The sequence below is a fragment of the Natator depressus genome, chromosome 9 (genome assembly GCF_965152275.1).
Source record: "Natator depressus isolate rNatDep1 chromosome 9, rNatDep2.hap1, whole genome shotgun sequence".
In the NCBI taxonomy this organism is placed as follows: Eukaryota; Metazoa; Chordata; order Testudines; family Cheloniidae; genus Natator; species Natator depressus.
The window spans coordinates 69,016,413-69,042,339 of record NC_134242.1 but is presented as its reverse complement, the minus strand read 5'-3'; the positions used below and the strand labels follow the sequence as shown (position 1 = coordinate 69,042,339).

At 39.6% G+C, this 25,927-nt stretch overlaps 1 protein-coding gene across 4 annotated transcripts in view; it reads left to right on the top strand.

The window, feature by feature from the left end:
• The window catches only part of PCDH11X (protocadherin 11 X-linked), a 949,600-nt gene that overhangs the window by 77,038 nt on the left and 846,635 nt on the right, over positions 1 to 25,927 (top strand). For 3 of the 4 annotated variants that reach the window (XM_074964440.1, XM_074964439.1, XM_074964442.1), the window contains exon 2: positions 11,533 to 12,116. The exons of the other annotated variant lie outside the window; for it this stretch is intronic. In XM_074964440.1, coding sequence (XP_074820541.1) covers positions 11,577 to 12,116 — 540 coding nt within the window. In that variant the 5' untranslated portion in view covers positions 11,533 to 11,576. The remainder of the gene's footprint in view (positions 1 to 11,532; positions 12,117 to 25,927) is intronic. 4 annotated transcript variants of the gene reach the window in all.

Sequence of the window (25,927 nt, the reverse complement as noted above, 5' to 3'; positions counted from 1 at the left end):
AAAGTGCTCACAAGGATGAATGTAAAATTGTCTGAACTATTCTACTTTTTATGGAATAAACTATAAAAGAAAATAAAAGGGCACAATTAGGGTCCTGTGCTAGCCTAGGCAATTCATTTGTTGTCAATGGAACTATTTGCATGAGTAAGGACTACTTCAGTGTGTATGGGTTTGTAGGATTGGGCCCTTAAACCACCAGCCTGACAAAACTGGAAATAGGGTAGAAAATGGCACAAAATATATCAAATTTGAGTCAATCTTAAGAAGATTGGAAGAGCAAATATTAAAATCAATTTTTCTAACTGTTTTATAACTGTAATCTCCTAATCCTATTTTAGGTAGCCTTGTTGACCATTTGTGTGTGTGTTAGGGGAGGATATCTAGCTAAGGTTCACCAACCTTCCCTTCCCTGAATTTCAGTCTTGTATCCTACTCTGACAGATTGGTTTACCAGTATGTTAACTTCTGGGAAGTTATCCTGCAAGGTGGTGAGGGTATGTAAAGGGATAGATGTTATCCAGAAGATAGACAGGAATAAGATTCATTGGAAATAGACGTAATTTAAAAGGAGGGGATTAAAAAAAGGATGCAGCTACAAACTTCTTAAAGCTCTGATTAGGAGGCTGGAAATTGAAATCTAATGCACAAATCCTAAGACTTCATCCCAGGAGAGCAAATGTTCTGTCCTTTTTCTTGTTGGGAAGGAACACTATACAATGAATGAGAATATTCCAGATTTTGTGATTTCAGCTATAATTACAGAATATAAAGATAAAAAAACATTTCATTCTTGTCTTAACAAGATTTTCCAAAAGAAAGAATGACAAAGATGGGGAGGGGGAAGGAGGAATGTTTTTCTGCATTAAATTTCTGGGCGAAAAGTGAGTATCTTTACTCTAGATGGAGCTTTTGGTTAGACAGGAAGGCAAAAAACAAAACAAAAACCCAATAAGTTCTAAACCCATAATTCACCCTGGAGAGAATAGGAAGAGCTGTTGTCAGAAGGGCAGGTTTTTTTGTTTCTTGTCTGTTTTGCTGGTTACAAATCAAAATGCCTGGAGGGTGGGTTTTTTATTTTTATATTTTTGCCTGTTTCTTCTGTTCACTTTTTGGAGAAGAATAAAATATAGCTGTTTTGCATATGTATGTTTTTTTAAAGAAATTTTACATGCTACAGAATTGAAAGACAAAGGCCTTTTCCATCATCCAGGCATTGAGGAGTACACAGGGGGTGCCCTTAACTTCACTACCAAATATGGTCCCTTTAATACTCTGACCCCTAAATTTTCAAAGTGTTTTAGCTGTCTGACTCTCATTAAAGTCAATGGGAGGTCTGTGCTAACCCCCCACCATACATGTCTATGAACGTGTGCCCCTGGCTTTTTCTTCCTGTAATCCATTTAGTATCAGGATGGACCCTGTAAGTACTGCATGTACTCTGACGTGGTGGATTTCTCAGTGCTGTTTGTCCATAAAACTGCACAAGGTCTACTTTTCAGGGTAGACTCAGGCGCTGAAAGAATGCAATAGATAGTTGTTATCCTCTGGATTTCAGTACTAATTATAAGGGGGAAGCTAGAGTCTGCAAGCGCTGAGCATGGAGGGGAAACCCTCTGAATGGCTTGTCCAGCTCCCTGGCAGGAAGGAAAGTCAGCTATCTCCATGGCAATATTCTCTCTTCCGCAGCACTTGTGGAGTTCTCACATGGGATTGGGACATAGAAGGAGGGTGAAGGTAGAGCTGAGGGATGCACCTTTACTCCCCCCCACCCCCAGTTGTCCCTGCCTGCCCCCCCAAAGGCCTTGTGGCAATCAGGTAATCAAGCTAATACATCTGGAGCTGTGGAGGTGCCTCTTCCACTGAGAGGAGAATGCTGTCAGGGGGAGCAGAGGTCAGGATGAGTCCCTGGTACCAGACTAAGGGTGGATGATTTTGGGAGCATGGACCTGATGTGCAAGCAAAAGTTCACTCTCCAGGTGACTCTGGCTTCCAGAGTATTCCCTGGGATCTGTGGGATTGTGGGTCCCACACATCATTTCCTAAGTGACAACCTATCCCTCCCACCTCAACCAGTGTAACAGCGAGGAGGAAAATCTGTGAAAGAAACATTGCATATTTTTGTCTTGCCCTTAACTCCTTCCCACTGGAGAGCCAGCCAGGCCCATGGCTTGTAGTTACTGTACTGATTTGAAACATAGTATCTCAGAGAAAAAGTGGCTCTGAGTTTATTTTCTGTTATTTGTTTGCAACTGGATGCCTATACCATGATTTCCCTCTTCCCCCACAAAAAAAAGTGTGTGTGTGGGAGGAGAAAATGTTTACCTCTACTTCCCCGCTGCAAAGGGGGAGAGAAGCCCAGCTGCCCCCTGTGGGCTGCGTTCAAGCTGTCAGTTGTAGAGAGAGGAGCAGACAGCTAGCCCCCAGTTATGGGAGGATGTAAATGGAAGAGCGGGTGCTTTATGTGGGGCCATCACACTAGGGAGACTCCCACTCACAGCCTGGACCTTCACTATGGAGGAGCTCTTTCCAGGGCCCAGAAGGCTGCAACAAAAGGCAGCATTTGGACCTCTAGAAGAGAATAATCTGATGGTGCTGTGGCCTATAGCTCCCCATTAAGGAGAGGCCACAGCCGCAGCAATCTATTATTCCAGTAAGACTGGGGCTTGTTGTTGGAAGCTCTGGTCCAGACAAACCCTAACCCACCGGGTATGCACAGGAATTTAATCTATTACTAAAACCTGTTCCAGAAATGCAGTTTCCCCTTCAGCAGCCAGCTCAGCTGTCCATCAGGTAATCATAATTTTGAGAGGTCCTTTTCACAAATGAATGGGAAATATAGACCTAAGGAATTAGCCTGTCCTTTCTGTAAATAGGTCATAACCACATACCAAAATACATCAGAGCCAACTGTGTTCCTTCAGTGCTCTCTCACCTTTCCCCAAACCAGGCTAATAGTAATATGAAAATAGAGAATACAAGTCAGTAATGTGGCAGTCTAGGATACAGGGCCCCAATGGACAAGTGCCTAAGATACATTTGCACTGTTCACCAAACATACATGTCTTGTACCATCTGGGCAGAGTACTCCATAAATTCATTGTTGTCATCATTGAGGGACAAAACAGCTCTGTCTCACAACACACAAACGTATGCCCCAAACAGGACAGAATAACCCAAATTTAAGTCCTAACAAATAAGACCAGTTAATCAAACTGACTCAGCTATGATAGGCCCCAAATCTGCCTAATTTCAAATAAAATCCTGCCAACATCTCTATAAAGCACATGCAAGTCCAAGAAATGGACATGAACCCCAATAGTCCATCAATAGAATGCTGTCTCATCAACACTCATTACGTTCTGCGAACCAGTTATCCATTCTTAGAGGCACAATATGTTTTGTGCATGGCATGCCCTACAGTGCGCAAGTGGAACATACCTGGTTTTTGGACCAGGGATATGTCCAGCGAAGGATTGTTTCCATATTGAAAGCAAGAAAAGTTGCCATTTCTGCAGGGAAGTGACAGGATGCTTTTAACCAGACTTTTATCTAGTAGGTAGGTAGTAGCCAGTCAAGCAAAATAATTTGTGCTCCTAAGCAACACCCCCAATCCTAGATTCAGAAATTTCTAGTGAATTGTTTAGTGGATCTGGTTTCTACCTATTCAATGGTGAAGGTTAATATTATCTGGAAGCAATGTGCTAATGCAAAATGCATTAGTGATAACATGAGTGATCTTGACCCTACCCATTGCCAAGGAATTGAGACAAATTGCTGATACATAATTTTACTTTCATTTTAAAGTGTAATCATGTGTTCTAAGTTGAAATAAGGCTAACACTCGGGTACGTTCATTTCATATTTTACTGTTAGATTCTCTTGTCGGGGGCTTTTGGAAGTAAAAAATTATCGTGTGGCGGCACAGAAATACATTTTTAGATTAGATGTGACATACAGAATTTCCTAGCACTCTTCTGGTGCCATTTTCTGACTCTTTATTTGTGCAATGCATTGTACATTGTTTTTCTTGTGTTTTAATTGTTGCTACAGTATCAATTCTTTAACATTGAGCTGTAGCATTTAGCTGCATTATAGATTTTTTTTTTTTATGTACTGCAGTGCTTCTACCTAAGTAAATTGAAGTAGACATCTCATCAGCGGGGAGATCTTCACCTTTTCCTCCATGCTTTCAGTTCTCATTCCATATATCTAATTCTCAACACTGGTGCAAACCTGTTTCGTTGCTAATAGCAGTGCCCTCTATTTCCCAGTGTTACCAGTTTATAGGAAAAGTTAATGCAGCATGTGATTACGATTTCTGAAATAAGTGATAGTCATAGCATTTTTGAAATATTTGCAGTTGTGTTAGCTCTCAGCATTTTCCCAAACTTGGAGTTGTAGATTTAACCGGAAGGGGACTTCAGCTATATGTGGATTAATGTGGAACAATAAATAGAATGAGGGGGATCCACTGTGCCAGCCTTCCAGATGCATATGGATGGAGCATAGGTGATTACAGAACAGCATTGCCCATTTCTTTATGACTGTTTCATTTTTATATCTTATCAGTACAAGTTGCAATTCCTCAGAAGTTACCACAATACACATTAGTTGCAGGTCAGTATTAATAATTTGGAACTGTATCATTTAGCAAAAGAAACTCTTTGCTGTTTTCCAAGTTTTGACTGTGTGACTTCAGCAACTACTAGATGTCTCCCCTTGTTTCTTACACTCCCAATAGTAAATGTGAGGAGAGGTTTTCCCCTTCCTACAGGAACAGGAGCTATGCCAATCAAAACCTAGAAATACAATGCTCCTGGAAGAGCCAAGGCCTTGAATCAATAAAGTACTTAAACACATGCCTAAACTTAAGCATGTGAAGAATCCCAAGTCTTGCTCTTGTTCCTCTGAATTTCCATTTGAATATGACTGTTTTTTTCCAATGGTGATAAGAATGTAGGGCCTCATTCTATTACAGTGGTGTAAATTAAGAGTAATGTAGCCCCAGTCAAATCAATGGAGTTATACAGGTAGGAAATCTGACAAACCAGACTCTTAGAGCATTAAGTTTCTACTTCTGGGCAGGAAACTTCCTCAGATCTGTTCTTCTGAGAGAGGGAGGCTTTCTTCCCAAGCATCTCTATGGAATGGATGGGTGGATACTCATGGTTATTGATGGCTACAAAAAGATTGTGGCCTGGAATAGTGACAGAGAGAGAATTATACAGAAAAATAACCTTCAATTAAGTGGAGTGAGTAAATATTTGAGAAGATGTGAGATTAGTTTGCTTCTTAGCTCTAAAAGAACTTTTTTTAGCCAGTTGGGGGGAACACTTTCCCAGATTTCCAACTGTCATTTGAAATAAGAACTGCAGGTGAAGGTTGTATCTTTCTTGAAATATTCTCTCATCAAAACAAGTCAGTTTCTTGAATAAAACATAATCTATGAGATGATGAACAATAGAGATCACTGTTTTTACACAAGTTATTGATTTCTAGAAGAAAAAAAAAAACACCAACCACCTAACAATGTAGCAGTTGATGCCCATGGAATAAAACTGATAACCATGTGTTATTAATGTCAGCATTGAACAGAAGGATTCAGAGATTCGAAGTCTTGAGCACATGACATGGCACTTAGAAGTCTTAGAGTAAAAAGAACTGATTGTGGGAACTGAGGTAGGTACGCATTGGCTCGCACTGATCAGAAGTTAAAGCACATTCAGGTCATACTGCTGACTGAGAGAAAGAGTATGTGTCACCAGCCATTTGCAGATACTATTAGTGGTCTTCTGCCATAAGAAACATTGGTTTGACATAGTGTTTTGAACTTTTCCTTCTGAGGAGTTCAGTGCCACAAACTTTAGCTACAAACTTCTACATAATATTCCTGTATTCTTATGTTCAGCCCTTCATCCAATACTAGCCATGGGCCTTTCCGGGTAGATTGACAGCCCTTTGAACTGCAGCTAACTAGTGCCTAAACAGAGACTCAGACTCATTTAATTTATAATCCAAGTCAAATCTGAACTCAGACATCCAGAGATAATGCTACTTAGCCCTCTGAATATGGTATTCAGCTTCATTTCTGCATCAATACCATGGTTTCTATGAATTAAGGGGTCCCAGTCTTACTCCCACTGCATGTAATGGGAGTTTTGGTATTGACTTCAAAGGGAGCAGGTTAAGGCCTAAATTCAAAGGAGCCCAAATTTGGATCTGGATTAAAATCAAATTCCAATGACATTTTTTAATCTTTATTTTCTGCATTGCAGCTCAGCCAGTGTATGATATCCGTAACTATTAGCCCACAGCTATTAAACTGAAGATAAATTGTAATATGTCTTAAATTATAGCATGAGGGTTTAGTGTGTTGGATAACAACTGTATTTGTTTTAGTTCACACATGAGAGTGCGTGTGCATGAGCAAATGTGTAACTCCCTCCATGCTTTCCCCCCCACACTCTCCCATATAGTTCATTTGCCATCACAGCTCAGGTGACAGGCACAGCCCTAATATTTCCAGCATCTCACAAGCTAACGTTACCTTCTGATAAACTACTTTGTTCTTCATTTTTTTAGTTGCTAAAATGTCAGCAGGGCTCATGAAAGGTGCTGCGTTGGCAACCATGGAGCCAGAAGTCCCTGTTTTGTCATGGTACTAGCAGAGTATTAGCAGCAGCAATATGTGCTTTGCCAGGGGGCCTCAGCCATCTAGAACTCACTCACCCCACAGTGACTCTGCTTTTCTCCCCTCCCCACATTGTTGTTTATTTTTCTCTGTCCTTTTTATTTTATCACATTATCAATTTATCGTCACCATTTTAGTGTCAGTCATTTGTCCCCCTTCTGCAATTGCCCTTAATATCCCCTTCTCTCTCTCTCTGCCTAACTCAGTTTCCCATTTCTCTGGTCTCCTTCTTTGCGCTCACCTTCTTAGTTTCCGGTTTTCCCATTTTTATAGGTTTATATATATAGGGGGAAATATGAGCAAGAGCCAATGAAATATTATATGTATTATTCTGTTAGAGACATTCTGATTTCCTGAATGTCTTGCAAACCTTTTGTTTTGTTGCTAGACAACACCTCCCCCTCCTTTTTTTCTTTCTGTTGCTGTTGCCATAGCACCCCCATCAGTCCAAGCACAACTGACAGACAGAGAACAGCCATCACTATATAAATGGGTTGTTTTTAAGTGCAGTTCCTGCCCCATGGCAAGAGCTGCTTGCTCCGTATATCTGAACAGAGAATTTGAATCATGTTGCTTTTGCCCCTTAAAGCACCGTGGCTACATTGAGGCCGATTGGTTTAGAAGGGAAAAAAGATATCACTTCAAAATAGTCTCTGTTTCCACAACTAAAGAATTGTAAACCAGTGTCAGTAACTTTTTCAACCTGCAGGGTAAGCCGTTTTCCATGAAAACTCCAAACCCCAGTCAATATATATATGTACTTGATTAGTTTATAAAAATAAAAACCAGAAGCAGATTTGTATGGGATGGAGGGTCTAAAAGTGACTGTAAAAAGGTGGAACTTATTTCCCCAACCAAAATACCAAAGTATGCATAAGCATGATTGTGATTTAACTTACACCCATTTTACATTCATGTAACTCCCCTGGGCCTGATTTTTCATGATCTTGCAGTAAAGCTGGTTGGAAATTTTGCGATGGAAGTTCCCTGTTGAAAATGATGTTCATCAAAATCAAAATGTTTTGCTGGAACATGGTACTTTTGACAAAATTTGACAGAAATAAATGTGAAATGATTCCAAATCAAATGTATTATTTTGTTTTGATTTTTATATTAATTTTAATATAAGTATATGTATAATTATACTTAATATGTATGTGTATATATTATAACATTTTGACATTATCTAAACAATATGTGGGATAAGGTTGTCTTGATATTGACAAATCAAAATTTTAAGGAATTTTTGTTCCACAATTTTTTTGTTGTTGAAATCCTGACTCTTCATTCCAACTGGAAATGAAAACAAATTTCAAAATGTCAGAATTTCCCACTGATGGAAATTCTGTTTTCTGACTAGCTCTGCGGGGAGAGGGATAGCTCAGTGGTTTGAGCATTGGCCTGCTAAACTCAGGGTTCTGAGTTCAATCCTTGAGGGGACCTATTCGGGATCTGGGCCAAAAATTGGGGATTCATCCTGCTTTGAGCAGGGGGTTGGACTAGATGACCTCCTGAGGTTTCTTCCAACCCTGATATTCTATGCAACTTGTATAATTTACACCTGTGCATATGGGATACCAAATCAGCATGGTGTCCTTTTATACATACTTTGCACTAGTGAAAATGATTGCACAAAGAGAATCAGGCTTATTGACTGCAGTGGAGTTAGTCTTGATTTACAATGAAGAGAGAAGAGAATCAGACCTACAGTGTCCAATGTGCGTGTCTCACATTCAGGGTACTATTCATCAACTGTTATTAATGGATGTCATGGTTTGTGTGCTTACCATGAGTATATTAAATTGTTAATGAAAACAATGTAAGATATATCATATGGCTGTAATTTAAATTGAAAAATAAAAACAAAATTTAAGGACCTCTGAGTTTAGGTTGAAACACCACTATTAACTTATTGCATTTAAGCTTGTGATGTAAGGTATAAGAATTTATATTGTGTTTAGAGTTGCAGTATGGCTAGATGAATTAAGGACAGAATAACAGCTTTACCTTAATAATTATAAGGTTGTCCAGTATAATCTATATATGTACAGGTCTGTAGATGTGTGTATATATTTATACATTGTTTTTATGATGATATTTATTATAATTATTATCTGTGCATTATTTTATCCTAATGGTTTCACAAGCAATTTTAGCACTGGGACTATAATTCACAGGAGGTAAAGCTTTGAGTTAGTTTTGTAATCCCTGTGCTCACAAGTGAACCAATAAGGTTAAAAATACTATCCCACAGATACCAGTCCTGTATATGTTTACTGCAGTTTTTCTTCAATATTTGATGTTTACAGTACTCTCCAGTACATCCAGAATATTTAAAGAACATAATGCCATTCTGAGGCCTTGACAGCATTTTAAACACTAGCTCTTTGTTGTGGCAAGCATATATTTTTCCTTATTGTGGCGGAAGGAAATGCTATAGATGTATTTATCCCAACTATAGTGAAAATAAAATAAAAAAACACCTCATTTATTTCTTGAAGTAATTTCTTTGTATTGCTCTCTGTGTGTGTGTGTGTGTGTGTGTGTGTGTGTGTGTGTGTGTTTCCTTTAACAGGATGTGAGGATTTTTGGTGGTAGCTTGTCATTAATACAGTACATGCTCAGGTATAAAAATAGTGCAATATCCATAGTAGTATATTTATATGGTATTATCAGAATCCTGTCATCAAATACATATACTACAATACTGTTACTGTTATTGATCATTGGGAGCTGCTGATAACTTGCTTAATTATATATTCAAAAGTGCATTAATATTCCCTAACAATGGATTTTTAAAATGACTGCTTGTACCATACTTTTCCTTCACTCCTGAATGCCTGTGTATTGTTGCATTAAACCTTACATTGAATTATCAGACTGCTGCAGATAATATAGTACTATGCAACATGAACTTAATATCCACTCCTGCAAATCCTCACTCATTGAGTAGCCCCAAAGCAGTTAATAGGGAATAATGTCTTCTTGGGTATGTAAAGATTTGCATGATCAGGTACTTATTTTGTGATGCGTCTTCCATGGAAAGCATTTTGGGATGAAATGTATGGCGTTAAATCATACAGAACAGAAGGAGAATAAAATTAGGAGAGCAAGGAAAGAAACATCTTTTTTTATATATATGAACATTAAGAAGAGATGCAGTTGAGTCGGTAAGGGGGATGTAGAGGACCAGATCGTTAGGTGTTGTAAATTGAAGTAGTTCCACTGACTTCACAAGTTAATTTTAAATTGATGCCAGCTGAGTGTCTTGCCCATAGGAAGGCTGTACCAGAGGTCAGGAGCTGCAGAGAAGCAGATGCTTCTACCAAGAGTGGTAAGATAGTGTACACTGATGTAGTGTCACATTGTATTCCACAACTGGAGACCTCTACCTTTTATAATTTTCCTGAAATTTACTCTGCTGGAGGGATTCATCCATACTGAAACTAAAGATAATCACCTTTCTCCCTCCCCCACAAGTCTAGGGTTTTCAAGGCATCTATGTTTGTATATACAGCATACGGTTTGTGTGTAGCTCAGAAAACAGGCAGAATGGTATTGAATGTTGTTCTTCTTCTCCCTGAAACGCATACATGTCCTTTTCTAGTACTGATGCCATAAACTAAGTTTCACTGAATATCATCAGCGTATTTAAGAGAAAGGAACATTGGCAGGTTATTTAGACTCATTTGACCTGATTTAGAATTACTTTAATACAGTGAAAAATGCCCTGTTGCTGATTTTCCAGCATAGTAAAGGTAGCCATTGATCACAAGGTGAGATCAACCCCTACCAAAGAAAAAAAATCACAACTCCCATTGAAGTCAATGGCAAGTGTCCAGTATGGACGTTATCTGACAAGGTTCTCAGCATATGTGGGACTGAACCCATTAGGAGCTCATCTTGCTGGTGTGTAGTAGCTTAGTTCATGACAACTGGTCCTAGATTTGTGCCCCAATAAGAGCTTTAAAAATTTGAAGCAGAAAGAGGAGCACCCAGGCAAGCACATAGAACATTGGTGTGATTTGATTACTGCTCTTTTGGGGCCTGATCCAAAGCCCCCTGAAATGAGTGGCAGTGTTTTCATTGTCTTCAATAGTTTTTGGATCAAGTCCTTCCTTGGTTCTGAAGTGGTCTGGTTGCTGTGTGTTGTGATAGTAGTTGGACTTTCCATCAGTTGTTGGCCAAAGTTCTTCAGACATCATTTTGATTAGTTTTCCTTGCTCGTGTGAATTGCTATATTAGATGATAGAACATTTTAATGCTTAGAGCTGTCATGTAGTTTTAGTTGTGCAAAATTCAGAGGTGGATTAAGAGTAGTACAGTTTGTATCCCAGCTCTGTGGTCTGCAGAGGTCCATATGCAGAAGTGAATTAGCCCACCCCAGCAGGTGGCAGACAGCTGACGCCTGCTTGCAGACCACTTGCTGGGGTGGGATGAGGTTGGCTTGGCTGCCTCACTAGGGAATGAGATCAAGGAGTTGGGAGTGAGAGAAAGATGAGTGCCAATGTGGCTGAGGCAGGGCTGGAAAGGAGGGTTTGTCTTTGGGAGCAGAGAGTGGGAAGAACACACTCTCATAGGGACTCTAATATTTTTGGAGGATCCATTCTTCACATTCTGAACTCAACATTTATGAAGTGGGAACAAAAAAAAGCAGATATAAGGGATTATCTCCTTATTGCTGTTCGTTTTATGTAACAATGGTCACAGTAAAAGATAGCATTTCATTGACCTAGTTTTGCAACAATTCTCAAATCACTTGGCTTTCGCATTTCCACCATTTGGCTGGCGTACTGCTTTAGGGCTTTTTAATAATCTCTTCCTTTCTTTCCTTTTTCCAGCTACTCTTGGTGTTCTTCAGGAGAACTCATTAGCCATTCTGGAGATGGACTTGCTGTCTGGAACCTACCTCTTGGCAGTCTTATTAGCCTGCATTGTATTTCAATCTGGTGCCCAAGAGAAGAATTATACTGTGAGGGAAGAACTGCCGGAAAATGTCCTGATTGGCAATTTGCTCAAGGATCTGAACTTGACACTGGACCCGGATGTGCCCCTTTCATCACCTCTTCAGTTCAAGCTTGTGTATAAGACTGGGGATGTGCCATTAGTCCGGGTGGAGGAAAACACCGGTGAGATATTCACGACTGCAAACCGCATAGACCGGGAGAAGCTGTGCTCTGGCATTTTTAGTGAGAACCGCTGCTTTTATGAGGTGGAGGTAGCAGTTTTGCCTGATGAAGTCTTCAGACTGGTCAAGATCAGATTCCTGATAGAGGATATCAATGACAACGCTCCCCTTTTCCCCTCAACAGTCATTAACATCTCCATCCCTGAGAACACAGCCATTAATTCCCGCTATTCTGTCCCTTCGGCCATTGATCCTGACATTGGAGTGAATGGCATTCAGCATTATGAACTTCTTAAGGTGAGTGTCTTTTATTCTTCCGTAGTACTGTGTGTCTTGATGTCACTACCAGTCCACAAACTTTTCTGGTCTTCACTAGATCACTGAAATGCAGAATTACCCTATATTGCCATCCTAGAGATGCACCATATTTGTCCTAAAATGTTGAGAATGCCCCTATTTGATTACATTAAAGCACATCATGTTATCACTTTGTGAAGATCTGTGTATGTATGTACGTGTGCACAGTATTATGTGATAAATAACACGATGTGCATGTATGTCTGTGTTAACTGTCCACCAACCCGTTAAGGGGTATATGATTTTTATATAACTGGCCAAAAGTCTTCTCAGACCAGTAAGGCATTTGCTCACAATATGACAGGCATGTTTACAACAGCTTGCGATGGACTAAACTCTTCCTACTGCTTGCAAATGAGATTTGAGCAGTGGAAAATCAGCCCAGGGGAACTTGTTTCCTTTATAAAAGACATAAGAAATGTTCCTTGACTCTCTGTTATATTAGTGTAAAACTTGAATAACTCATTTGCTGTCAATGGAGTTACTCCAGATTTACTCCTGTGCATCTGAGACCATAATTTGACCCATAAAGGCATCAAGAAAACTTTCAAGATTGTGGGTCAGATCCTCAGCTGGTGGCAATGGAGCTATAATGATTTACATCAGCTAAAGATCTGGCCCAGGAAACAGAAGGTGTACTGTGGAGGTTTCCAAACTCATAGCAATTTTATTTGTCAAGAAGGAAGGTATTTTTTTTTGGTCATATATACACACACATTTTGTAAACAGCCCATATGCTAGCATGTGCTTAGTGCATATGATCAGCAGCCCTGGCAGTGAGGCATTTGAAAGAACAAAGGAGACCTGTAAAATGGACATAAAAGGACTGATATAGATGAACAATTCCAAAGAAGGGAAGACTAATCCCTCCACTGAACTGACTTGATCAGATTGTTTCTCTAATGATTGGGTAGGCCTGTGGGGGGATGTGTTATTCTCAAATGCCATTGTAACAATGCAAATTTGCTTGTAACAAGCAGGGCATTTGACATTTCACATCAGAAAGTACTGGAAAATACCAGCTTTTCTCCCCTCTGGCAATGAGAGGGGATGGGCTGAAATGCAGACAGATATGGAATAGGGAATAAAAGGATAAAATGTAAGCGTGTGAAAATAGATGAGGAAGATTTGTGGTCACTGCAAGGAGACAATTGCAGACCGATAATTGTTGGACATAAAGTTATGTGGCTCTCAAGTGAAGGTTTCCCTGTACATGGGTGTCCTTAACTGGAGAGTTCAAAAGGAAAACTAGTTAAATCCTAAAACCTATTGGAATAGCATGTGAGAGGCTGAAAATGTCCCCTCTCCCTGAAGGACTTGGGCATATCTCTGCACAGTTCACTAGACAGTCTCCACAGCAAGCATCCTGATTTACTGGCCGCCTCCTTCAAGAATGCATAATGGATGCAAGCTATTGCATCATTTGGCTGGCTAGATATCTAACAAACACTGAGACTGGAACTTGCCAGCAATTTAATTTAATTTAGTTTTTTAAAGTAGCTTACTGCCTGAATTACTTGTGGAGAAGTGGATACTAGCTAATGACAAAGGGAGGAAATTATCACGTGTCTTTATGGAAATCTTTTAAAAAGCAGCAGCATTCCTTTTAAGTTTTTCACACACTTAGGATCTATGATGCACAGGCAACAAAGGGGCACTTCTGTGGTCTTGTGGACGTACACTGTGTAGGTCCTGGCTACTCATTAAAAATAATGGGAAGGCTTCACAAAGCGTAGCCTTGGGCATGCAGAAGCACATGGCATTGGAGGTGTTAATAGAGTCATCTTTTGACTTTAAAAAAGTCATCACAAGTCTGGCATATTTTGGGAGGAAAGTGTTATTGTGATTCATTTGTGATCTTCATTTGTTAACTTTGGTTTTAGGTAGATTTACAGTAAATAGGTAATGGAAAATGATTTATTTAAAATGATCCTCGATGTTGCAGCATTGGGTGGAAATCTAATTCATCTTAACATTTTTTAAAAGAAAGATAGATAAGGGCTGCAGAAAATGAAGCTGGCTAAAGGGGAACAAGAAGGGCTTTTACAACTATGTCATGGGGAAAAAAAGAAATACTGGAGAGGTAGTAGACCCATTAATAAATGAGGAGGGAATGACATTAATGGTGACTCTCAACTGGCTGAGCTACTGAATTGCCTTTGTTATAAAAACCTAGCCTTTAGCAAGAAAAATAAAACAGAGGTTTTGGAGAATTCAGAAAGAATGAAAACCTTGTTAATAAAGGGAAACCAATGTGAACATTAGTATCTGTAGAAATCAGCCAGTACAGTTACTATGCACTGCAAACTTCTTAAGGGAATTAACTAACAAACTTACTGGACTACTGGTAGTTTTTTTTAAAAAAAAGTAAGGAAAGTGCAATTTCAATGTGTGAGCATCCACATCAGGACACCCCACATTGTTCCTTGGTTCCAGCCAAGGAAAAATGTGGAGCAATTGTGGTATCTTTTTTTAAAAAAGAAAAAGAGCAGTTCTACGGATTACTGTTCTGTGGGCCAAATTCTGCTCCCAACTACACCATACTACCTTCTTTATAACAGTGGAGATGCCTGTTAGGTTTGAGAAATTGAGATCAGAATTATGCCCAGTAAATTGAACTTTTAAACCTTGTTAAATAATGGAACTATTCTTAAGAGGAGAAAATAGTCTACCAGTATCGAGGTGATAACAGAACCTTGAGCAAAAAGCAGCATGCCTTTTACGGTATAAAGAATAAATTTTCGGTAGGCTTGATCTAGCAGTTCCAGAATCAATGTCAGCTCGCACTGACTTTAGTGAGACTTTTGCCTGAAAAGGGCTGTGAAATCAGACCAGCAAATGTTTACTTTGATGCTACTGAAGTGGGAATAATTGGAAGTGTTGTCTGTTGCCCTTGGGCCCCCTGCATCAGTAAGTGTAAAGGGTTCAGAATACATCCACATTCTGGGGAATATCACTGGCATCAGGAGGGGGATCCCTGGGTTGGGGTGGTTCTAAAACACCGCTTTCCTCTGTACTGCAAATGCAGCATCTGAGTCAGAGGATGTGCCAAGGTCTGAGGTCAGGGTGCAGCCAGGGCATCATTGCTCTTGCAATACTCTCTTGTTGTTCTCAGCTGCTCACAGCTCTTACAGGATATGGGCAGTCTGAGCACAAGTTAGAGTAGCTTTGAGGTTGCTTTTAATTGAGGTAGGTGGAGAGTTGCAGGGAATCCCTCAAATAGAAAGGTTGGGAGTTCGGTACACGTGGAGCTTGTGGTGGGTATGGGGAGATGCAAAGAGCCCCTGGTGTGCGCAATGGACTCAGCCTACAGAAGCAACAAAGTGACTGTGTAGTAAATATACTGCAACAAAGTGAATATGTTGTTCTAGATTTAAACACAACAACATACTTTCAACTCATTTGCAACATCAACAAGCTGTACAGTACTTCCAGGGCATTATCTGCTTCTAGCCCTTTATTGACATTTCACTTTTTAATAATTTTAGCTAAGCTTTACTTGCTGCCTGCTTGAGGGCAGAGTTTATTTGTGATATGCGGAGAAGATTATTGCTACATAAATAATTATTTATGAACCTAAACCTCACACTCAGAACTCATCTGAACTGCTTAAGGTCCTTAATAGCCAGGTTTTCAAGCAGTATTAACTCTGGTTCGAAATACGATGACTTTTATATGATTTTTCAGCAGTACCTGCTTTCCTCACTATTTATACAGTTAAAGGCATTCAATATATGTGATTGCCTTTAATATACAGTAATGATAGCATTACTCCTCTCCAGATGAGGTAAAAAGCCGTCATAATTGTTGCATTCTAAATCATTAGAATATTGCAAAATACATTATTAATCAGTTACAAAATCATTTTAATATAAGATCATGCTCAGTGCATTTTTAGTAAAACAAATCAAATCATTATTTGAGTCTGTTGTCTATTATTAAAAATCTGTGTAGTTAGCACCTTGGTAATTAATTGTCTAATTTTAAATAGGAATCGTTTTTCCAGGTAAGTATATTTGACCCAATTCCTGCAGTGAGCTCCACACAAGCACAGGAATATGCTCCAATGGATCTCGTTGCAAAATTGAGGCCATTACTTGTACCCTCCTAACGCAGGATTTAATTTGTCTAGTGTTGTGCACAGAAATTTTATAGAGATTTCCTTTCAGAAAGCTTATACTGACCATGTGAGGCTAGCATCCAACCCTCCTTTCTTGTCCATTTTTTCTAGGTTTCTAGGATGTGCCTCAGTAGGCAAGAACTTCCAATAAGTAGCTAAGTGATTCATTGTAAAACACATTCAAACTTTATAACTGGCTCTCTGCTTCAACTGTACAGTGTTCGAAGTGTCTGAACTCTAACAGGCAGACAGTTCCATCTATTCTCTGTGTTACTCCTGTGGTGCTTGCTTAGAGAAGGCTGTAGAGAGGACATATGGGAGAAATGCTGTTTGAGTTTCAGAAAAAGACTATGTTTTTATATTTGCATAAAGGACTAGAATCTAGCAGAACAAATGGCATCTAGATAGACTTCAATAAATCATACTGTTATCCTGCCTAAGAGACTGTTTGCAGGTTGTAAAAAAAATTCGCTGATCCTGTAAGTGCAGTAGCAATTGCAATTGATCAGGCGCTGCAAGAATACATTACTAATTATTTCAGATAGGTTTTCAGTAGGTTGCACTATTTTAGAATATATCACTTTAGCAACACATAACAAGTGAGGTTCCCTTTTTTCTAAGAAAGTTCTAAGAAAATATGCAGATATGCAAGTCAATATGCAGATATGCTTGTATCCAAAGGAATTTGCCATTCTCATTTAGTCATATACAAGCACTTTCATAGATTTATAGATTTCAAGGCCAGAAGGGACCATTGTAATCATCTAGCTGACCTCCTGTATAACACAGGCCATAGAACTTCCCCAAAATAATTCCTAGATCAGATCTTGAAGAAAAAAATCTTGTTTTAAAAATTGTCAGTGATGGAGAATCCACCATGGCCTTTGGTTAATTACAATCACTGTTAAAAAAAAGTACACCTTATTTACAGTCTGAATTTGTCTAGTTTCAATTTCCAGCCATTGGATCATGTTCTACCTTTCTCTGCTAGATTGAAGAGCCCATTGTGAAATATTTGTTCCCCATGTAGATACTTAGACTTTAATCAAGTCAACCTTCTCTTTGCGAAGCTAAATAGATTGATCCCCTTGAGTCTATCCCTATAAGGCATGTTTTCTAATCCTTTAATTGTTCTCGTGACTCTTCTCTGAATTCTCTCCAATTTAACAACTTCATTCTTGAGTTGTGGACACCAGGTAAAATAGCCTCTCTACTTCGACTCAAGATTCCCCTGTTTATGCATTCCAGGATTGCATTAGCTCTTTTGGCCACAGCATCACAGAGGGAGCTCATGTGCAGCTGATTATCTCCCTCCCCCCAAATCTTTTTCAGAGTCCCGTATCCTGTAAGTATGGCCTGTGTTCTTTGTTCCTAGATTAATGTATTTACATTTAGCTGTATTTAAAATGCATATTGTTTGCTTGTGCCTAGTTTACTAAACAGTCCAGATTGCTCTGTATCAGTGAGCTGTCCTCTTCTTTGTCACTCTTCCAATTTTTGTTTAAACTTTATCAGTGATGATTTTATGTGTTCTTCCAAGTCAATGATACAAATGTTAAATAGTGTGGGGACAAGAACCAGCTCTGTGGGACCCCACTGGAAACATACACGGTCAATGACAATTTCCCATTTACAGTTACATTTTGAGACCTATCAGTTGGCCAATTTTTAATCCATTTAATGTGTGCCATGTTAATTTTATGTCATTCTAATTTTTTTTCATTAAAATGTCATATGATAACAAATCAAATACCTTAGAGAAGTCTAAGTATATTATATATCAACACTACCTCTTTTATCAGTGAAGCTTGTAATCTCATAAAAATATAGCAGGTTAGTTTCATAGGATCTATTTTCCACAAAGCCATGTTGATTTGCATAAATTACATTACCCTTTTAAATTTTTTTATTAATTGAGTCCTGTATCAGCCGCTCCATTATCTTGCCCGGGTTTGTTGTCAGACTGACAGGCCTATAGTTACCCGGGTCATCTCATTTATCCTTTCAAAAAATTGGCATAACATGAGTTTTTTTTGTCTTCTGGAATTTCCCCAGTGCCCAAGACTTACTGAAAATCAACATTAACTGGACCTGCTGACTTTAAAATCAACATTAACTGGACCTGTTATCTGGACCTGCTGACTTTAAAATGTCTAACTTTAATAGCTTCTCTTTAACATTCTTCAGAGATACTAGTGGAATGAAAAGAGTATTACCACCACCATATATGAGATTATATCATCTGATTTTTTTCCCAGATACAGAACAGAAATATTTATTGATACATCTGCCTTTTCTGCATTATTATTGTTATTATTGATAATTCTACTGTTTCCATTTAATAATAGACCAATACCATTATCAGGATTATTTTTGTTCCTAATATGTTTAAAAAACTCCTTCTTATGGGCCTTAACTTTACTGACCACAGGTTTCTCCTTGTGGCCCTTTGCTTCCCTTATAAACTTTCTACAAATAATAACTTCTGATTTATATTCATAACATCAACTTCCCCTGTCTTCCATTTTTATAGATTTTTTTTAATGATTTTTATAGTTGCCTTCTCTTTCCCATTAACCAGATCTTTTTTTTAGCTAGCACAGCCTTGTTCCTGCACTGTGTCTTTTTGAGCATCTAATAAGGTGGTCTTAAATGATACTGTATTATCATTCACATTTTTCTTATTAAATTCTTCTTCTCAGATGGTTTGGCTCAGTTGTTTTCAGCTTTGTGAAACTAGCCCTATTAAAGCACCAACTACATATATTACTAGTCTGGACTTATTTGCTTGCACATTCTATATGTGATCATGTTATGGTCTCTTGTACCTAAATTACCAACAATTTTTAGTTCTGTGGTCAGTTCCTCTATATCTGTCAAGACAAGGTCTAATAAAGATCTCCCCCATGTTGGCTGCAATTCTTTCTGAGTTATGAAATTGTCATCTATAATGTTTAGAAATTCAAAGTATGTTTAGTACTGGCAGCATGAGACCTCCAACATATGTAATTCAATTAAGGTTCCCCCATGATCACACAGCTTTTTCCCCCACATGTTGTAGATAGGTGCATAAGGAGTAGGACATCCTGTACCCTAGTGTGATTTGGTGTTCTGTAGCAGACCCAACTAATACCCCAACTTGTGTTTTATCTATTAGGACATTGATTAGTAAGCATTCCAGAACATTTTCTTCTGAATTATCAGTGACTCAGAAACAGGTAATGCCATTTTGTCACCCTTTTGTCACCCATTTGTCACCCTTTCGCCCACTTGATCCTTCTTAAATAGATTATAACCATTGATTTTAGCATTCCAGTAGAATGACCGGGTCCCTGCTTATGGTCTAATTTTGACATCTGCAATAATGGTGCAAATGCTAAAATGTGTGCAAATACAGACTCTGCGGAGGGTAGTATAGGAAAGTTTTGCAGAAAAGCTGGGCTTTGTCAGTGAATTTAGTGGAGGAGAGTAAGAAGCTGCTCCAAACATAGGCATAAAAGGTGGCACAAAGCTGAGAGGAGGAGGAGACAAAGGGTATGTCTACACTGCAATGGGAGATGTGACAGCAGCTCATGTAAATATATTCACACTAGCTTTAATGTAGTTCATGCAGCTAAAAGTAGCAATGAAGATATAGTGGCATGGATCCCAGCACAGGCTAGGAATATACATATCCATATCCATGGGTTTGGGTGGGCTTGTACAGCTCATGTGAGGGGTGCTGGAACAATTTTCATAGTGGGGGTGCTGAGAGCTATTGAACCAAACTGTAAATCCTTTATATAATGGAAACTACTTCAAGCCAGGGGGTGCAGCATCACCCCCAGCTCTAGCACCTATGGCTCATGCTGAAGCCTGTGCTGCTGCACCATCACTGCTGTTTTTAGAAGCAAGACTAAAGCTAGATGGGAATGGCTACCTGAGCTGCAGCCACAGTTGCCGTGTAGACATACTTAAAGTGATCTTTTGAGGGGAGGATGCAAAAGCTCAGAGAGAAGGCAGTTGTGTAGAATATGAGGTCAGAGATCTAAGATACATTGGGATACTTGTGCAACACCATGACAATTAAGAGCTCAAACAAGGTGGGGAAAGAAAGAGGAAGCAAGGGAGGGGATCAAAGATGAGGGTGATATAGTCAGAGCAGACAGAGAGCAAAATTTATTGTGAAGTGTTAAGCTGTGATTGCTGCTTAAATGTGAGTCCTCAGATATTCCACATGGCTGTGATCTGAACAAAATAGTACTTGTAATTTCTACTTATGCTTTCAGTTAAAACAAAAAAATCCCAGAAAATCCCTTTTCATCACTTTGTATAAACCAGGCTAAAATATGGTTGGTTATGCTGAATATTAAGCTCAGTTTCTTCAGACTAGAATTTCTGACCCGGAAAAAAGGCAGCTCAGCATTCTAATGACAGGTCATTGCACAGTCAGAATAGGATGTGTGTTTCAGGGCATGTTGAAAAGCTGCACGGTAACTTCTTCATGTGGATGTTGTGGGAACAAATTTAAAGGTCCCAAGTTTGCATTAAAGTAGTCAAACTTGGGATCTTTAAGTTTGCACCTTCAGCATCTAATGAGGGAGTTACTGTGCAGCACTTCAGTGCATACTGCTATTCACACCCCCTTAACCTGAACTTTAGGGGCAGTGTAGATGTGCCCAGAAGATAGTGGTGCTTGTGACATACCAGGGTACAATCCAGACTAATGAGTAGCTGTGTCACCCTTGCTATGTAACCTGGGGTGCCCTTTACAATGCCTTGCTGCTCACAAACAGCCTCCAGCCTCTAAGTTGCTTCCAGCTATCTCTGTGTGTGTGCTGCAGCCAGCCAGCCACACCTTGCTTCTTACCAGCCTTAAAAATTACCATAGGGGGCACCAACAAACTCCCAGTACTCAGATTTCCCCCCAGGAATGTATGTCCTGTACTGCCCAGCGCTCTCCTGGACGGTACGGCTATACTGTATTAAGTCTGTTATTCCTTTAAGGGAATAAGAAGCACACAACTTCTTGCCCCAATTGGAGTTACCCAGACACTTCAATTTGAACACATTGGATTAGATAAAACAATAAAACAAGTTTATTAATTACAAAGAGAGATTTTAAGTGATGAGGCATAAAAGTCAGAAATGGTTACAAGAAAAATAGAAATACAATGCTTACTACAGCCTAACTTAACAAATTTCATCAGATTCAAGCAAAGTTTCTCACCATGTCGTTTCAGCAGTCTTACTGACCAAACTGTGTAGGTCAGAACCCCTCCCCAAGAGTCCACCCACTGCTTCCTTTGTCTCTTCAGGTGCAGTGAATGTGATGAGCAGGGACGATGAGGTTCTGAGGGTGTTTGTCCCTCCTATTATATAGTTTCAGTCCCCCTCTTGAAAAACATTTTTAGCTGGGCACTAAGAGACAAAGAGACTATGTGGAAGGATATTCCCTGCTATTTTTTTCACGTTTGAACTTCCTTTGTCTTCCTTTCCTACTTGATGACTCTGTTTGCTTAATATGCATGTAAGCAGTAGAGCACACGTTCCTTTGTTTAGGACAGACCTGTTTGCCAGCTTCTGTCTGGGCAGGGCTTTGGGTTTTGGAACACGTGTTAATAATACCATACAGAGGAATCTTATAACTTCACATACAGTGTTGCCACACTTTTTATCAGGACGATATTGACCAGGAAATTACGAGTTTTCAGATGATACCTTACAAGACATACTTTGTACAAAGATTATTCCAACAGTGTGTAGGGTGTGAACACAGGGGTGTATTCTGTCACTGTTCTTTGAAACTGGATTAACTGGGTATGGGAGTTGAAGCCCAGGTGCTGCTTTCACTGAGGTTGGAACCCACCCACTTTATGGTGAAGACACTGGCTAAGTCACTTGAGTGCCATTAGTCCTCCAATGCTACAGTTCCCCCTGAGTGTCTGGAAGGACAGACAGATTCTCCCACAGTTCACTGGGAAAGAATCATAGAGCATCTCACTTTACTGCAGCACAAAGAACCATGGGATATGCTCCCAGAAATCACACACCATAGGTGAGTGCAGCACCACTGAGGACACAGTAACTCAGGTATGGCTTTGCAATATGGCTGTTCACACTTGGTCTAGACTAACCAGGATACTCAGACCGGGTGCCAATCACCTGGGTTAGCTCTGCAGTTAGGATGTATCGTATTTTTCTGCCTTCTCTGAAGATATTTAGGAATATTATTCTTGATAAAAATGCTAAGGTAAGGAGTCAGCCTGGTCCTGCCTGCCTGACTGGTCCTTGGGTTTGGAAATGATTATTTTTTGTTAATTTGTTCTTTTCCCTTTACTACCAGTCCCAGCAGTGGTATGCAGGAGGTTCTCTCGGGTTGTTTTGCAGAGTAATTTGTAATTAGAGATTCTGAAGACAAACTGAATACATATTCTTGCTTATTATCTGCTTGTCGTAGGCTCGGGCCATCACTTCTGAGACCATGTCATTACATATCTCTCTTCAGTTTCAATTTAATGATTGTCTCCACAGTTCATAGGGAATTGGCCGGGTTGTGAAGTTAATAAATCACTTGCTCTAGGGAGAGCCCCTGAAACCTAACTGAAGTTCCAAAGTAAAATGAGTTTGGATCTGCTCCCTTCTTTCCAGGGAGAGGTCTGCAAAATATGACCGCCAGAGTCACATGCTCTGAAGACACCTGAATAATGGGGTCTCCTAGTAGAGTTTGGACTTGGTATTTTGGTGTCATTATGACCCACAACTCCTGAGAGGTCTGGCTGCTCGGAGAACGTCTGTGCTCAGGTCTCTGCTCTGCTCCCCAATCACTTCTGGGTGCATTCTGCAACATTGGTGATAAGGCCCTGAATGGGCTGGAAACCAGCTATTTGAGAAATCATTTCTCACCACATACCATATAAAAAAAATGAAAGTGGCTGGCAAGCTTTTGCTCTTTGTTCTTTGAGGGAACACCACATAGTGAGTATTAGAGCTTGCTTGGCTTGGAGTTCCCATCTAGGAATTCAGTCCCCTGAGCTGCTTGTCATAGCCTAATCCTTGGGGATGATGGTAAAGCCTGTTTACTTTGTCTGTCATTTGTCTAACTGTTTTTGCTTTGTTTATTCAAGTAGCTTATGCAGTGTGTGTGTGGATGTGTGGTTTCTGCAACTGAGGCACCTACATATGGCAATAGGTGCTGTAATAAATAGTAAAATAAAAATAATACTGGAAATGGTTCTCCTGTGGTCCACAAGCATTAGCTGTCACAGGTGGACAACTCTCATGCTGATTGAGGCAGCAGGAGTCATACTAAGTTTCATCAGCTGGAAATTGCTCTTATGTACAAGTTTGACCACATGCCTAAGGTCACAGTCATGAATCCTTGGCACAGGTGTTCTCCAGATTGACAATTCAAGAGGTTCTTTAGTCAACTAGCAAGGAGAGCTTTATAGAAAGTGTGGTGGATCTCGGTCAATTAAGAGGTGAAATAAAGGAACAACAGAAGAGAAGATTGCTTGGTAAGCATGTAACAGGAATTTTATTTGTTAAGTACTATATTCCTCTCCAGAAAGTCTCATGGGCTGGAGATTTAGCTAACTAGCATTACTGAAGAAATCCAGATTCAGATCACTTAAGAAATTAAATTCTCTCATGATGGATTGTATATTAATCTCTTTAAAAAGAAAAGCCTCCCCTTCCACAGGTACAGGTATCGGCTCTGATTCGGAGCTTGTGCAGCTTAGGGGAGTGGCACACAGGGTGGCCCCTCAGATTCTCTGGCTGGTTTAGGACCAGTGTAAACTAGAGTAGACCAGGGCAATGCTGTGATGAGAATAGCTGGAGTGCAGCAAAACTCAAGACACCTTCTCTCCTGTGATTATGCCTCCCACATGCTAATAAAGAGTCATTATGCCAGCTGTAGTCTACTCTAGAGGATAGCCAGTTCAGCTGACTTTACTTCCCCTTTATACCAGTGGAAGAGGGGTGATGGGGCCTGAGCAGAAGCCAGAATCAGGGCCGTGACATCTAACAATGCTTCATGTCAGACTGGTGCATTTAATCAGTATTTGTTCCTTTAATTCAATCATAGATGCATTTCCCAAAGGAATCCATGCTACGCTCAATAGACTCATATAAAGGCGTGTCAGCTTGTGGTATCCATTCCCACAATGATTATAATAGCATTTTCTCTTGAAATCTCTGCATTGTAGAGTTATAGTAGCATTTCTGACTTAATATCATTTTCTATTTTAAAGAGAAATTGTTGGAGCTGTTTGAGAGCTATCTCTGAGCAGATATTTATACCCGTGTTAGGGGGCCGTGCAGCGTATGTACACTGCCGTAAGTGTGGACATAGCCTTAGGAATTAAGTTTTTACGTCTGATGCCAGGATTATAGAATGAGACTGGATTTGTAGTTAAATCTAACTTTACTGTATGTGAGTTATCAAATTACTGTTTATGAGCAGAGCTAGCAGCTTTGATTCAAATTGATTGGGCAATGGAAATAACAACAATGGAGAGAAAGCAGAGTGGGACATACAAAATTAATTTTTATGGCCTGAAAGAGGCTATCTTTTTTCACCTTATGGTGTTGCTGCTCAGAGCCATACACTGTTGCGAATACTGAGCGAGAGATGAAAGGAGAATGGCTAATGTCTCTGCAAAAAGAGCCCACAGTGACACACACCAAGCTAATGGAGTAACTTTATTCCAACTGGAAAATAAATTGAATTTGCTCTGCAGAGCTGTATGTCAGGTCTGATACTATATCCCAGAAACCTGCTGCTTTAATCTGCAGTTTGTGCCTGTTTTCCCTCTTCTCATTTCTTGAAAAAGGAGGTAGAGCAGTGACCCTCACTTATGTTCTCCAACCAGGCTTGAAGGAGAAGATGTGCTGCAGCTAATCAGACTACATTGAAATTCATACGGACGAGCTCTTTTACACTGGTGCCAGCAGCATAAGGGAGGACAATGAAGTGGTATACTGGCCCTTTAAGTAGGTCACAGAAAGCCTGGGGTGGTTATCAACGTCCACCTTCTGTGAAAAAACTGTCAACACTGAGCTCATTCCATTTGTAAACAGGCCTTTATTAATATGGTCATGTCTTACTGAAAATTAAAGAGTTTGACACTAATAGGATTAGGTAACTTCTGACTTCATTACTCTAGTGTTATCAAAGGCCCCTGATAAATATACAGTAACCCACTAATACCTAAGTATTATGCACCTTCTGAATCTGTTATTAACAGTCCCTCCTGGAGCCCATAGTGTAGAGGATGGATAAGTGTATTGTAGAAGATGCCTATTCAGACTTCAGAGAATTAGCTCATATCGAGCTGCAAATAAGGATGAACATACTCTGCTGGTATCATCAGGTTAAGGAATTTTCTAGCAGAATTAACTGCAGCAGAATCTTTTTTGAATTTTAAGTTACATTCATTAGGGGGGAAGGCTTACTGACCAACAATATTTCAAGATTCATTGCTATCCAAATAACAATCAATTGCATACTTAATTCTATGACTGTCAATATGCAGTGCTATTCAAGTATTTGAACATGGCCTGAAGGACAGTGGCTGTCAGATGCAGTCCAAAATTCAGGATGTAGGTTTTTTTGTTTGTTTACATTTGTCAGATATCATCCATATTC